At 53.8% G+C, this 15,913-nt stretch overlaps 1 protein-coding gene across 1 annotated transcript in view; it reads left to right on the forward strand.

The window, feature by feature from the left end:
- Positions 1–254: 254 nt before the first annotated feature.
- The window catches only part of LOC147105829 (uncharacterized), a 36,395-nt gene continuing 20,736 nt past the window's right edge, over positions 255–15,913 (forward strand). Inside the window, exons 1-2 of the mRNA XM_086010945.1 lie at positions 255–723; positions 12,863–13,177. Coding sequence (XP_085867071.1) covers positions 255–723; positions 12,863–13,177 — 784 coding nt within the window. The remainder of the gene's footprint in view (positions 724–12,862; positions 13,178–15,913) is intronic.

Consider the following 15,913-nt stretch of genomic DNA (forward strand, 5'->3'; position numbering starts at 1 on the left):
TTGAGTCCGGTGTTGTTCTTATGTAGCACACAATCGGATCATTTGTGAACATCTCTGTTCCCGTATGAATGCTGAACATGTTGTACTAAATTCCTGTGTTTACTTTTTTAAACACCTGCAGGAACAGCTTTAAAATTATACCCAACAAGGTTGAAAATGTGATGTGTGGTATTTAGTAACAGACACATTAATGTGAACACATAAAATGTTTTATCCTCTATTTGAACAAGGAATTAAATGGGTTAACCGCTCCAATGAAAATAGCAGAGAAGTTTCATACAAACACATTCACGTTCATTACTAATATTTTATCCCCATTACATGACATTGTAATTACTTCTTCTGAATCTCTTTTCCAAGCTGGACAGCCGATTGATCTATTGGATTTACAGCAGCCTAATACTCTTGCTGTCGCAAAAGGAGACTTGATCGCATTAAATTGTTCCTACTCAATACCTGATCTACAAAGGTTCGAAGCATGGTGGGTTTTTCATAGTGATGACCAGAGTTCTCCCAAGACCATCGCCAACTTATCGACCAATGAACCCCAGGTGACTCGTTCTCGATATTCTGCAATACACAACTCCAGTCAGAAAGCATTCACCTTATGGATTACGGATGTTCAAGCCAGTGACACTGGAGTCTATCACTGTGAGATGTTTCAGACCATACCTCCACCAAATGTTAAAGCAAAAGGAAATGGAACGCTGCTGAATGTAACCGGTAATTGTTTTATAACTTTATGAATTCGATTTTTTGGCAATATTATTTGGAAAATTCATGCAAAGTTTAGCAGTGATGAATTTTGTACAAGTGTGTGTCGGTCATACATACATATGTGAGACGTCTCAGGTTTGATCGTTAGTCTATGGTGAGTTAGCTGACCTTAGCCAGCATGATGGTAGGAGTTCTACATTTGCCCTCAGTGCCCCAGGGCTAGGAAGGTTCCTATCCCTGACCACTATCAGATGGAAGTGCATATATGACTTTGGTTGAGGACAGAATCAGGGTCTCCATGATAGAACAGCCTCGTGACATTCATTCCCTAGAGTCGCACATGAAGAATATTCATGGGTGAGGTGCTGGAGGGAATCTCTGGCACTGTACCCCAGCAATGCCTTCAGGAGAGGAGAAAGGAAAAAAATGGGTGGAAAAAGGAGGCAAAAAGGAAAGTAAAAATAAAAATAAATATCACTGCAGCAGTTACATCAAGGGTACAAGCTGGAAAATTACTGTATATTACTGCCCCATTAATGGACCAGTTTGTCACTCAATCTGCTTACGTCTTTTCATTTTTTTGGGGGGGGGTGATGTTGTGTATGTAACCTGTTCCACCTTAAGAGAGCTTAAGCCTGTTCCACCTTAAGAGATGTACTACTTTCTCAGGCTGCTGTAGACATAATACCGGGGGTGAACACACCGGTATATAAGCACTGTGCAGTAATCTTGTATTCAGTATAGTCCCTACCTCCAACCAGTAAAGACCTGTTTTTATTGTTACTCATTAGTCTGTGTCTTAATTAACTAAATAATTCACAGACTTAACACTGGCGACGAGTCAGATTCTTACCCTGCGGCAGTTATTCCACGGCGGCTTCGTCCACAGACAGGACGTTGAAGAGAGGTTTCAAACCGCACCACCCCACTGGAAGCGACAGGCATTAGGACCCTGAAGCCTCCATCAGCGACTGAAAACTGGAGGACAGAAGACATCCTGCAGCTTCTTTTTCAACCTCGGTGGTGTGTAAGCCGAGCAGCGTTGGCTGCAAAGACAGGGCTGGGGGAAGTCGGAGGTACAAGGGCGATCGCGATCGGGAGATAAGGGCCATCGATCGCAATCCCTGATAAGGGCCGCACTCGGGCTGAAAGGCGCAGCGTCGGCAGACACTGAAGGCGCGAGAGCCGCGGTGAAAAGCGCGGGCCATCGATCGCAGCGGAGATAAGGGCCGCACTCGGGGCTGAAGGGAGACGGCATCGGGGGACGGGTGAAGACCGCCAAGCGCGGGAAAACCCCCATTTTGTGGGCAGAGGACGACGGCAAGAGCGGGAAGCCGCCATCTTGGATAGCAGTAAAAAAAAAAATCTGAGAAATTGCAAATCTGATAAAGTACTACAATGCCTAAACACGGGAATATTAGCAACTTTGATAGTGACATCGAAGATTGGGCCATATATGTTGAACGAGTTAAAAGTTATTGTAAGGCCAATAAAATTCGTGAGGCTGATAAAGCACTAACATTATTAAATTTAATGGGTGCGAAGACATACGGGCAATTGAAACACCTGTTATCACCAGATGAACCGGCGGATAAGACGTTCGATGAGATTGTTACTGTCCTGAAAGATCATCTAAACCCCACGCCGCTGATGCTAGCGGAACGATTTAAATTTTACGACAGAAGGCAGCTACAGAATGAAAGCAATGCTGAATATTTGATGGAATTACGTAAGTTAGCGAAATATTGTCAGTTTGGAACGGGACTGACAGAAGCACTACGAGACAAATTTGTGTGTGGTTTATTTAAACAAGATACACAAAAGCGACTGCTCGAGGAGAATGAGCTGACGCTTGAGAAGGCGGTCACTATGGCAGCAGCACACGAAGCCGCAGCGAGAGGCACGGCAGTAATGCAGCTACGGTCACCGGAGCTCAGTGCACACAAATTGGGTGTGAGTTCTGTTAAATGTTATCGTTGTGGAAAGACAACGCATGATCAGAACCAGTGTTGGTTTAAAAACCAAGAATGCAGAACATGTAGTAGGCTTGGACATATAGCTAGAGTATGCAGGTCAGGGAAGAAGACCAGCAACAAGAAGTCACCGCAAGGGAAATACGCAAAGGTACACAAGGTGGCCGAACAGGAGTCCGATTCAGACGCTAGCAGTAATGAACTGGCTGGCTTAAGCAGTATTGAACTGGCTAGCTTAAGGGTACTCAACATTGGTAAGGGTGCAGACCTCCAGACAATTTGGGTTACTCTTCAGATAGAAGGAGTCCAAGTAAAAATGGAATTGGACACTGGATCGGCATTGTCGGTCATGAATAAGAAAGATTACAGAAGGTTATTCCAACATATTCCCCTACAGGATACGGAGATTATATTGACAACCTACACGGGGCAGAGAGTGTACCCCATCGGGACAATAAAGGTTGCAGTGGCCAACAAGGGCGAAGGAAGTCAAATAATGGACTTATATGTGCTACCGGAGGGAGGTCCACCACTACTAGGCCGGGAGTGGTTTAGAAACATAAATATGGACTGGCATTCGCTAAAAGCCATAAAGAGTGAGAACTCGGTGCAGATAATCAGCCCAGACTCTAGAACTGATGATGGTAAGACCAACCCATGTGCAAAAGACAAAGTTTCAGCACAGAATTCCACTGAGCAACAACAACATAGTTTAACAGAGAATTCTGAGTCTGTCAAGTCTACTGATATGCACATTTTTGAGGGACACTGGGCTCGAACTCAACTCCATTTCAAACTACAACAGCAATTAGAACAAATGATTCGCCGTTTTGAGCAAGAGATGAATAAAATAAAAAAGTTCTTTGTTACAGAGTGGGAGAATCTGGAAAGTCAACAGAAGCAACTGATGGAGAAAATGGAGCAGGAGCACACCAACCATCTGCGCGAGGAGGCCGAACGAATCAAAGCTGATTCAGGTTCTGAAGGTGCGTGCCATAATCTGGTGTCAGAAGAGTTAACGGTCAGCCAACTCCTTCATATGCTGAGGGACAAGACTCTGAAATGGGAAAAACTTGAACACGAGCTGCGATCTTCAAAGGAAAAGGGTTCGGAGCTCTCAAAAGTCATTGAGATGGCTGATGTGACGACACAGACTGAAACGACTGCAACAGAGCAGCCATTGGATGCCAAAAGTACGCTGACTCACGTCAATGTAGAACAACAGACCGCTGAAACAGCTGCTCCGGTAGAGGGATTGCATCGTCTGATCAATCAATCTCCAAAGGAAGTTGAAGTATTAAAATCACAAATGAGGTCACTAGTAAACGACTTGCTGAAAGCCCAGAAAAAGCTGGATGCAGAGGTACACATGAAGAAGTCTCTTCAGGAAAGATGTCTGGATTTGGAACAAGAGCTGGCTAACGTCCAGCTGGGTATGGAGGAAATAGACGACCCTCTCACTGGTCTAGCTCAGGACGACACCGAATATTACCATGACCTGGTGGACGACACCGAATATTACGATGTCCTGTCCTGCCCAGCTTGTAACTTCGACTCCCAAAGTGCAGAAATCATGGAGGAGCACCAAAAGTCTACAGAACATCGGGAGAAGCTGGCTCTATGACAGAAACAGGAGGAAGAGAAGGAGGAACTGCGCATGCAGCTGGCAGCTGTGGCAGCTGACAATGGAGCCCAGAGAGTCTCCAAGAAGCAGAAAAGGAAAAGTAAAAACAGAAGATGACCCATCTGAACCATTATCACCTCTACCAGATCACACACGTGGTCCCTCCAGACGGAGCCAAATCAGTTCGGAAGTTCAAGCTGTTAAATCCATGAAAGGACTATTGAATGAGTAACGTGAACTGACTACACCACAGAGATTGAATCTATGAACTGTTTTCCGCAGAGACTGAATCTGTGATATGTTACGTTAAACATGAAGTTATATATGTATATATGTTATTACGTTATGTTAAATGGGGGGGATGACTATAAAGCTAAGAAGGGAGGAGTGTTGTGTATGTAACCTGTTCCACCTTAAGAGAGCTTAAGCCTGTTCCACCTTAAGAGATGCACTACTTTCTCAGGCTGCTGTAGACGTAATACCGGGGGTGAACACACCGGTATATAAGCACTGTGCAGTAATCTTGTATTCAGTATAGTCCCTACCTCCAACCAGTAAAGACCTGTTTTTATTGTTACTCATTAGTCTGTGTCTTAATTAACTAAATAATTCACAGACTTAACAGGTGAGGCCTGTTGTGTTCACCAATAATTGAAATAACAATGCTGGAGAATGGAATACTGGCAACCAGTATCAGCATCAAATCATTATATATAGATTAAAATTCCTTCTACTCTGCCGTAAAAATGAATCATACTTTTCTCAATGGACTAACTTTAACAGAATTGATATGAATAAAGCGGTGAGGAAAACTCTGAGCATGCGAAAAAACATACTTTTTCCCAATACTAACCAATGTCCATAATTTTCCTCCCACGCTTAAAATATTGGGAGTAACTGAAGCAAAATGTTGTTTGACTGCTTAAAGGCTATTCTACGTAGAAACAGCTAGCATTCCTCAACTTGGGCTAATGAAATAAGTTTAGTTGTTCTACAAATCCATCATAATATCACTCATCTTGTTCTCAACCCTCGCTTTAGTAAAGACAGGCATGAAGTACATATTACATATCCCTGCTATTTTTTGATCATCATCTACAATCCTCTCTGTGGGTTTTGTCTCACTTTTTACTGATATACTAGTAAAAAACTTTACTCTTCCTTTTGATTTAAAACATTTTTTTCCCTCATACTCCCTCTTAGCACATTGTATATACAGTAATGAAATTACTCATCTCTTTACCTTATTAGTTGGGCCTAACAACTTTCTAAAGTCAGAAAATGCTGGAAACACTCAGCAGGTCAGGCACAGCATCTATGGCAAGATGTGACAAGTTAATGTTTCAAGCATAACTCTTCATCAGATTTCCTGCAGCCACAGTTTTTTGTTTTAATGTTCTGGTATATTTTAGAACAAAGGTCATTTCCTTTGCAGTACATTCACAGAATCACAGAAACCCCACAGTGCAGATAGAGGTCATTTCGGCCCATCGAGCCTGCACCGACACATATCCCACCCGATCCCCGTAACTCCTACACCAACACATATCCCATCCTATCCCCGTAACCCCACGTATTTAATCCCCCTAACACTAAGGGTCAATTTATCATAGCCAATCAACCTAACCCGCACATCTTTGGACTGTGGGAGGAAACCGGAGCACCCGGAGGAAACCCATGCAAACACGGGGAGAATGTGCAAACTCCACACAGACATTGAAAGGAGGATAAATTGCAACATTTTTCCCCAAGGTGATGTCATTTTTAAAGATGGCTCATGGGGTTTCATAATTATCCATGAAAATGAAATATCTGCAAGAACTGTACACATTGTCCCCATCACATTCTTAACAGGTGGATTCATTCTGTGCTGATTAAAGATTAGTTAAGTAACAGGTACAAATTGTAGATTCTAACGCATGGTACTGTTTAATAATGAAAATCCCAAACAAAACATAAAAAATACCAGGAATGTCAGTTTACTCAGCAGTGCAGTAAATACAGTGTTATATTAAGAGAAAGATGGGCTGCGTGTTGTGCTACCTACTTATTTATTGGTTTTCAAACTATGGTATAGCAGCAATTTTTAAGAAGAAAAGTCACTGTTGGATACACAATGTATTACTGATAACAGTAGCTGCTTTAAAGTATTGCTTTTTAACAATATAATTGTTATCGTTATTTTACTTTTTCTAAAATACCCTAATGTTACACTGTGGATGTTTAATTATTTTCCCCTAGATCTACTTTGATTCTGACATTAATAAGGAAATCCAATAGTACAAATTAAATCAACAGATGAACTATTCTTTTTTAAATGCTCATGATTTCTTGTCTGTATTTTTTTTCAATATTTACTGTGTTATTATTGCAACTAATGGTGCATTTACTTAACTAAGCATTTTAATTAATGAGCTGCAGTATCACTAAGAATATTGTTCTTTCTGTGCATTACTTTTGCATATCCGTTGGATGTTGGCATTTATGGTAAATTGGAAGGTAGCATTACCATGAATTACAGTGATAACTTGAGGTTTTCTATGTAGTTATATTTCTAAGCTATATTTATCTCATTATTATGGATTTAATTTTATTGGTAGCTTTTACTGCTGTGAAAAACAAAGCAAGCTTAGTTTAGCCCAAATCAAACAGCAGTCAGGAAGGGCTGATAGAGTAGAGTTAGGGTTCCGACAGTGGGGTCGGGATGTGGTCTGGGTTAAAGACAGGGTCACATTGGGGTCCCAGTGGACAGAGTGGTTGTGCTGGGGTCCAGGCTGACACTGAGATCCATTCAGGCTGACAGTGACATCAGCTGAGAGAGAAGGCAGATTAGGGTCTGGACTGACAGCAGAGTCAAGCCTTACAGCTGGGTCAGGTCAGAGTCCTGACTAACAATGGTGTTGTATCAGGATTTGAATTGATGGAAGGATCTGGTCATGGTTCAGGAATGCTTTATTTTGAACTTATAGACCAGTTGAGCTTTGCTGCAGAGGTGAGTCTTTCTGTCCTCGCATGAAGGCCATGGCTGCTTTGAATATGGTTCCCATGAAACGCATTTTGCACATTCCCTGTTGATTCAGATATTTTCACATTTCACAGCTGGATTTGTGCAAATTGTGCCATTAAACTATTTAAATGGCACTTTACTGTCTTAATAAAGGGGAGTGTTTTTTGGCCAGCTCTTTGCTGTCTTAATAAAGGGGAGTGTTTTTTGGCCAGCTCTTTACTGTTTTTGGCCAGTGTTTTTTGGCCAGTTCTTTCCTGCTAATCTCGCAGATTTGAAAATGAAGTAGCTGAGAGGAAAATCATGACACAAACACCAATTTTAAATCTACTGCATCAAAATCTACAAAATGCAACTGGTTCCTTTATGCCCTGCAGACAGAGGAAAATGAAAGTGGACTTGCACCCATTCAAAACTGGGTTGAGACAGCTGCAAACTAACTGTATCTATTACAGCTAGCCAAAGAGATCACTTTCATCCAATTCATCCCAGTTTAACCAATCCATTGCTTTACACACTGAGAATAATCTCCGAAATATTGTTTTAAATCACAGCTGTTCGGGTATCTGATGTAGCTGACATGATGCAATTGTTGGTGATATTGTTAGTGTACCAGAGAGTGGTATATCACTTACTCGTTCAGTTGATTGTGGCCGCAGGAGGAAAGAACAAATTTAGAAAGGCTGACAGAGCCGAAGAAGAAACAGCAAGAGGCCAGGAGTGGTGGGTGGGGGCAGCATGGAGTCAACGGGGCAGAGGCAAGAGGCAAGGGTGGTTGAGTGACCGGAAAATTAAGCAAACGGCGACAGATGCTGGAGTGGGGTTAGGCTGGAGAGTGCCTGAAAAGGGTAAAAAAAAAACAGCGGCAGTCCTGACAGGGCGGAAACAGCAGCGGGGAGAGGATGGCTGGGGATGGATGGGGTGGGTGGGTGGGCGGGGAGAGGATGGCTGGGGACGGGGTGGGTGGGCGGGGAGAGGATGGCTGGGGACGGGGTGGGTGGGTGGGCGGGGAGAGGATGGCTGGGGACAGGGTGGGTGGGCGGGGAGAGGATGGCTGGGGACGGGGTGGGTGGGTGGGCGAGGAGAGGATGGCTGGGGACGGGGTGGGCGGGCGGGGAGAGGACGGGGTGGGCGGGCGGGGAGAGGACGGGGTGGGCGGGTGGGGAGAGGATGGCTGGGGACGGGGTGGGTGGGTGGGCGGGGAGAGGATGGCTGGGGACAGGGTGGGTGGGCGGGGAGAGGATGGCTGGGGACGGGGTGGGTGGGTGGGCGAGGAGAGGATGGCTGGGGACGGGGTGGGCGGGCGGGGAGAGGACGGGGTGGGCGGGCGGGGAGAGGACGGGGTGGGTGGGCGGGGAGAGGATGGCTGGGGACGGGGTGGGTGGGTGGGCGAGGAGAGGATGGCTGGGGACGGGGTGGGCGGGCGGGGAGAGGACGGGGTGGGAGAGGATGGCTGGGGACGGGGTGGGCGGGCGGGGAGAGGATGGCTGAGGACGGGGTGGGCGGGCGGGGAGAGGATGGCTGGGGACGGGGTGGGCGGGCGGGTGGGCGGGTGGGAGAGGATGGCTGGGGACGGGGTGGGCGGGCAGGGAGAGGATGGCTGGGGACGGGGTGGGCGGGCGGGGAGAGGATGGCTGGGGATGGGGTGGGCGGGCGGGGAGAGAATGGCTGGGGGTGGGGAGAGGATGGCTGGGGACGGGGTGGGCGGGCGGGGAGAGGATGGCTGGGGGCGGGGAGAGGATGGCTGGGGATGGGGTGGGCGGGCGGGGAGAGGATGGCTGGGGGCGGGGAGAGGATGGCTGGGGACGGGGTGGGCAGGCGGGCGGGAGAGGATGGCTGGGGACGGGGTGGGTGGGCAGGCGGGAGAGGATGGCTGGGGGCGGGAGAGGATGGCTGGGGACGGGGTGGGTGGGCGGGCGGGAGAGGATGGCTGGGGACGGGGTGGGTGGGCGGGCGGGAGAGGATGGCTGGGGACGGGGTGGGTGGGCGGGGAGAGGATGGCTGGGGGCGGGAGAGGATGGCTGGGGACGGGGTGGGTGGGCGGGCGGGAGAGGATGGCTGGGGACGGGGTGGGTGGGCGGGCGGGAGAGGATGGCTGGGGACGGGGTGGGTGGGCGGGCGGGGAAAGGATGGCTGGGGGCGGGGCGGGCGGGGAAAGGATGGCTGGGGGCGGGGTGGGCGGGCGGGGAAAGGATGGCTGGGGGCGGGGTGGGCTGGGGGCGGGGTGGGCGGGCGGGGAGAGGATGGCTGGGGGCGGGGTGGGCGGGGAGAGGATGGCTGGGGGCGGGGAGAGGATGGCTGGGGGCGGGGCGGGCGGGGAGAGGATGGCTGGGGGCGGGGCGGGGGGGGAGAGGATGGCTGGGGCGGGGCGGGGGGGAGAGGATGGCTGGGGGCAGGGGGGAGAGGATGGCTGGGGGCGGGGCGGGCGGGGAGAGGATGGCTGGGGGCGGGGCGGGGGGGAGAGGATGGCTGGGGGTGGGGTGGGCGGGCGGGGAGAGGATGGCTGGGGGCGGGGCGGGCGGGGAGAGGATGGCTGGGGGCGGGGCGGGCGGGGAGAGGATGGCTGGGGGCGGGGCGGGGGGGAGAGGATGGCTGGGGCGGGGCGGGGGGGAGAGGATGGCTGGGGGCGGGGCGGGCGGGGAGAGGATGGCTGGGGGCGGGGCGGGGGGGGGAGAGGATGGCTGGGGCGGGGCGGGGGGGAGAGGATGGCTGGGGGCGGGGCGGGCGGGGAGAGGATGGCTGGGGGCGGGGCGGGGGGGGAGAGGATGGCTGGGGCGGGGCGGGGGGGAGAGGATGGCTGGGGGCGGGGCGGGGGGGGGAGAGGATGGCTGGGGGCGGGGCGGGCGGGGAGAGGATGGCTGGGGGCGGGGTGGGCTGCGGGCGGGGAGAGGATGGCTGGGGGCGGGGAGAGGATGGCTGGGGATGGGGTGGGCGGGCGGGGAGAGGATGGCTGGGGGCGGGGTGGGCGGGCGGGGAAAGAATGGCTGGGGGCGGGGTGGGCGGGCGGGGAGAGGATGGCTGGGGACGGGGTGGGCGGGCGGGGAGAGGATGGCTGGGGACGGGGTGGGCGGGCGGGGAGAGGATGGCTGGGGGCGGGGCGGGCGGGGAGAGGATGGCTGGGGGCGGGGCGGGGGGGGAGAGGATGGCTGGGGCGGGGCGGGGGGGAGAGGATGGCTGGGGGCAGGGGGGAGAGGATGGCTGGGGGCGGGGAGAGGATGGCTGGGGGCGGGGCGGGGCGGGGGGGGAGAGGATGGCTGGGGGCGGGGAGAGGATGGCTGGGGACGGGGCGGGCGGGGAGAGGATGGCTGGGGGCGGGGCGGGCGGGGAGAGGATGGCTGGGGGCGGGGCGGGGGGGGAGAGGATGGCTGGGGCGGGGCGGGGGGGAGAGGATGGCTGGGGGCAGGATGGGCTGGGGGCGGGGTGGGCGGGCGGGGAGAGGATGGCTGGGGGCGGGGAGAGGATGGCTGGGGATGGGCTGGGCGGGCGGGGAGAGGATGGCTGGGGGCGGGGCGGGCGGGGAGAGGATGGCTGGGGGCAGGGCGGGGGGGGAGAGGATGGCTGGGGCGGGGCGGGGGGGAGAGGATGGCTGGGGGCGGGGCGGGGGGGAGAGGATGGCTGGGGCGGGGCGGGGGGGAGAGGATGGCTGGGGCGGGGCGGGGGGGAGAGGATGGCTGGGGGCGGGGCGGGGGGGAGAGGATGGCTGGGGGCGGGGTGGGGGGGGAGAGGATGGCTGGGGGCGGGGCGGGGGGGGAGAGGATGGCTGGGGCGGGGCGGGCGGGGAGAGGATGGCTGGGGGCGGGGCGGGCGGGGAGAGGATGGCTGGGGGCGGGGCGGGGGGGAGAGGATGGCTGGGGGCGGGGTGGGGGGGGAAGAGGATGGCTGGGGGCGGGGCGGGAGGGGGAGAGGATGGCTGGGGCGGGGCGGGGGGGAGAGGATGGCTGGGGCGGGGCGGGGGGGAGAGGATGGCTGGGGGCGGGGTGGGGGGGGAGAGGATGGCTGGGGGCGGGGCGGGGGGGGAGAGGATGGCTGGGGCGGGTCGGGCGGGGAGAGGATGGCTGGGGGCGGGGCGGGGGGGGGAGAGGATGGCTGGGGCGGGGCGGGGGGGAGAGGATGGCTGGGGGCGGGGCGGGGGGGAGAGGATGGCTGGGGGCGGGGCGGGGGGGAGAGGATGGCTGGGGGCGGGGCGGGGGGGGAGAGGATGGCTGGGGCGGGGCGGGCGGGGAGAGGATGGCTGGGGCGGGGCGGGCGGGGAGAGGATGGCTGGGGCGGGGCGGGGGGGAGAGGATGGCTGGGGGCGGGGTGGGCGGGCGGGGAGAGGATGGCTGGGGCGGGGCGGGCGGGGAGAGGATGGCTGGGGCGGGGCGGGGGGGGAGAGGATGGCTGGGGGCGGGGCGGGGGGGGAGAGGATGGCTGGGGCGGGGCGGGGGGGAGAGGATGGCTGGGGGCGGGGCGGGGGGGAGAGGATGGCTGGGGGCGGGGCGGGGGGGAGAGGATGGCTGGGGGCGGGGCAGGGGGGGAGAGGATGGCTGGGGCGGGGCGGGCGGGGAGAGGATGGCTGGGGCGGGGCGGGCGGGGAGAGGATGGCTGGGGCGGGGCGGGGGGGAGAGGATGGCTGGGGGCGGGGCGGGGGGGGAGAGGATGGCTGGGGCGGGGCGGGGGGGGAGAGGATGGCTGGGGGCGGGGCGGGGGGGGAGAGGATGGCTGGGGCGGGGCGGGCGGGGAGAGGATGGCTGGGGCAGGGCGGGGGGGAGAGGATGGCTGGGGCGGGGCGGGCGGGGAGAGGATGGCTGGGGCGGGGCGGGGGGGGAGAGGATGGCTGGGGGCGGGGCGGGGGGGGAGAGGATGGCTGGGGCGGGGCGGGGGGGGAGAGGATGGCTGGGGGCGGGGCGGGGGGGGAGAGGATGGCTGGGGCGGGGCGGGCGGGGAGAGGATGGCTGGGGCGGGGCGGGGGGGAGAGGATGGCTGGGGGCGGGGTGGGCGGGCGGGGAGAGGATGGCTGGGGCGGGGCGGGCGGGGAGAGGATGGCTGGGGCAGGGCGGGGGGGAGAGGATGGCTGGGGCGGGGCGGGGGGGGAGAGGATGGCTGGGGCGGGGCGGGAGGGGAGAGGATGGCTGGGGCGGGGCGGGGGGGAGAGAATGGCTGGGGCGGGGCGGGGGGGAGAGGATGGCTGGGGCGGGGCGGGGGGGGAGAGGATGGCTGGGGCGGGGCGGGGGGGAGAGGATGGAGTCCGAGGACCAAGAGGAAAACAATATCAGGAAGGAGGGAAAGATTACATTTAACATGCAGAAGTGTCGTTTACCAGACTGCGAAAGACGAAGAAACATCAGCGATTGGGTGAAAATGAAAATATGCAAATATTTGGTATCCTTTAAAAAGATCGTAATTGATTGCTAGAAAGCTATCTTTATGTTTAGAAATACTGGTGTAAGATATCATAAACTTTTTTTAGTAGCTTTGAAATCTGGATGGTTCAGTTGCACACTGATCTCACGTCAGTCGGATTCCATTGCTAATCTATCGCTCTGCCCTTTATTTTATAACCAGCTCGTCCTGCTCTTTGGCTACTTGCATCTTCTGAAGAAATTGCTTCTTCGCCTTCACTTACTGTCACATGTTCAGCCTACGGGTTCTATCCAAATATTATCACAAGGAGTGTCCAACCAACCTGCCTCACCATCCAGCTTACCAGTGAAAGCAACAGGTCCAACCCCGATGGAACCTACAACCGCACAGCAATCTTCAGCATCTCCACCGAAAACTGCACCAGCTCCACTGAATTCACCTGCACAGTTCAACACCCAGCATCGCAGTCCAACATAACCCGCACTATCCTCATTGCTGTGCGCACAAAGGGTGAAGGTAGGCTCGATCAGCTTATTCAGAGTGTCTATTTGCAAGAGTACAATTTGCTTTTAATACATGGTGGAAGAATTGCTATGGGCAAGATAGACCCAGATAAGGAAGATCAATCAATCTATCCACCAAGATAATGCTAGTCCCTGTCCCCACATCTCGGCATCCAATTGTTTCTAATTGATTAGAGGATTTTTGTCTCCACTATCCTACCCAGAAATTCCATATCACTGTGGGAAGAATTTCCTGGCACCATTAGTAAATTTGTCTTGTACATGTTTAAACCTGTATCCTATTTGAAGCAGTGTTCACGGTGGATTTGTTGACCCGTTTACGATTTTGCTACAGATACCAAACAGAGGAGGTCCTCGTGAATGAATTGATGTTGCTGCAAGGATCGAGCAGAGCAAATGTTCCCCATGCTAAGCGGAATACTTGCCTTTAAATCTTTTTGTAGCTCTCCAAATTATTTAGCAAGCTTATCCAGTGAGTAACTAATATCGGCACACTATCAAGTCATTCTGGTTCTATAATTAATACTTTCCATTAAGTCACGTTATTTCAGTCTTTGTTTCTATTCTCACACTTTTTTCACACAAAGTAACCTCCCAAACGGCAGCTGACACTGTGTGCTCCGGTGATGTTACTTTGCTTCTAGTCACACCTTATTTCTCTGAGAAGCTCATTGTTCCATTCCGATTTGAATAAAGCCTCCTTATCAGCACAATCCTCTTCTTCCTGACGTGCTGCTCGATGGAAACGGGGCAACAGCTGGTAATTGTCCGATTGTAATCAGAACCCGAGTTCAAGCTCTAAAACTAAACAGTTGGCAAATACCATCACGGACTGGAGAAGGAAATGGTTTAAACTAAAGCCATCACACCACTAGAGTTTAACATTCAGCCCTGGAAACCAGTGCCTTAAGATGCACGGTGGTCCAACCTGAAAAGGCAACAGGTACGGTACACAGTCTTAGCTGTAAAATTCCAGCAGCACCACTTCATTTGGTCAATCCACACCTAAACTCTCTGGGCTAGAAATACGGCTATCAGCGTTACGGGTGTCGTTTTTGTGACAAATGGCGATCACGCCGCGCGCAAGCGCACTTCTGGTGCGTGCTGCGCCGGACACCATCTTGGTGAGGGCAGTAGGGCGGGCGTTAGGAGCATGTGCCGAAAGAATGTTGCGTGTGCAGATACGTCAATTAGCGTGCAAATGTTGATTTGAGGCCAGCGCTGCCATTTTCGTCCTCAACGCTGGAGATAACGCCCTGTCTTAACCTCGCACAGACGAACATGCGTTCAGCTGCAGCAAGGACCCCCCAATGCCACCACAATCTAACGTTAGTTGCTGATTAATTTCTACTGGCTCTGTGTACGTTTGTGGAAGTGTTTGGAGTTTTCCAGAGTTGTTTAAAGTTGGTGAGGTGACATGGAGTGGCGCTGCAAGTGGAGAAGGCCTTGGTTCTGAGTTCGAGGGTTCTGGTCAGGCCACTTGCTCCCAGTCATGGGTGCTGTAATTGTCATCCCCCTTGGCCTGCAGCATGACGGGGAGATGGAGCAGAGGCAGCAAAGAAGAGGACAAGCTGCTCAGAGATGGAGGAGGAGGAGGGGCTGACAGAGGTGACAGCCACTCTTTATGCCAGGAGAGGGGACATGATTGTTTTCTCTCTGTGCAGAGAGAAGCAGGCGGTGCGTGCACATGGCTTTGCCAGGATAGCGGGCTTCCCCGTGGTACAGGGCACCATCGACTGCTCAGTCACGATGCTTATCGCCAGTCCATTGTTCACTCAATCTTTGAGCCACCACGACAAACCAGAGGGTGGCTACTGGGCGACAAGGGCTATCCACTGACCACCTGGCTCATGACTCCGCTGCGCAACCCACCCACATGTGGGCAGTATGCATAAAACAAAAGCCATGCTGCCACACGGGATCCGATAGAGCAGACCAATGGCATCCTTAAACGATGCCTCCGCTGCTTGACCCCCTCTGGAGGAGCCCTGCAGTACTCACCAGAGCTCGTCTCAAGATTCATCGTGATCTGCTGCTGCTCCACAACCTCGCCATCATGAGGGCACAGCCCTTGCCACCAGGCATACGGCAACCGTATGAGGAGGAGGAAGCAGAAGAGGAGGAAGAGAAAGGGAGGCAACCCAGACAGCCCCTTTCTGCCCAGGCTGTACATGATCAACTCATCAGGCTGCGGTACCAGTGAACGCAAACCCAATTCAACAATAGTCCCACACCTTACCTTTCCTCTGTTACCTACATCACATCATCCTCTTGGCCACAATGCTGAAATAAAAGCCACCACAATTGAAACATTCTAATCCAACTTTATACATCAATCCATCCAATATTACATAACAAAGTCAACTAATCACCCTTGTGCATTCCCTTACTGCCTGTTTTCAATATGTCTTTGCCTAGTGCTCCTACAAAGTGCTACCAGCATGGCTGGTGGAAGGCTGCTGACTTTCAGTGGGGGAGGCTGAAGATGGCCTTGAGGATGACCTCGAGCAGCTCTGGGCCTAGAAGGCCTGGCTGCGAACTGCATCACCTTAGCATGGGCGGCAGCAGTCTGGGCTGGCTGACCGGCAACATCAAGGGCACTGGCGAAGTGACAGTGGTGGGAGGACAAATGGTGTCATCGTAAGAGAGGAAAGCAGGTTCGTGCAACAAGGAACCACGGCCACTCCCCTGGGGCGACGCCTCAGCAATCCTAGTAATCTGTTGGAGG

Source organism: Somniosus microcephalus, chromosome 17 (genome assembly GCF_052327205.1).
Source record: "Somniosus microcephalus isolate GS21.2 chromosome 17, FLI_Smic_1.0, whole genome shotgun sequence".
Lineage (NCBI taxonomy): Eukaryota > Metazoa > Chordata > Chondrichthyes > Squaliformes > Somniosidae > Somniosus > Somniosus microcephalus.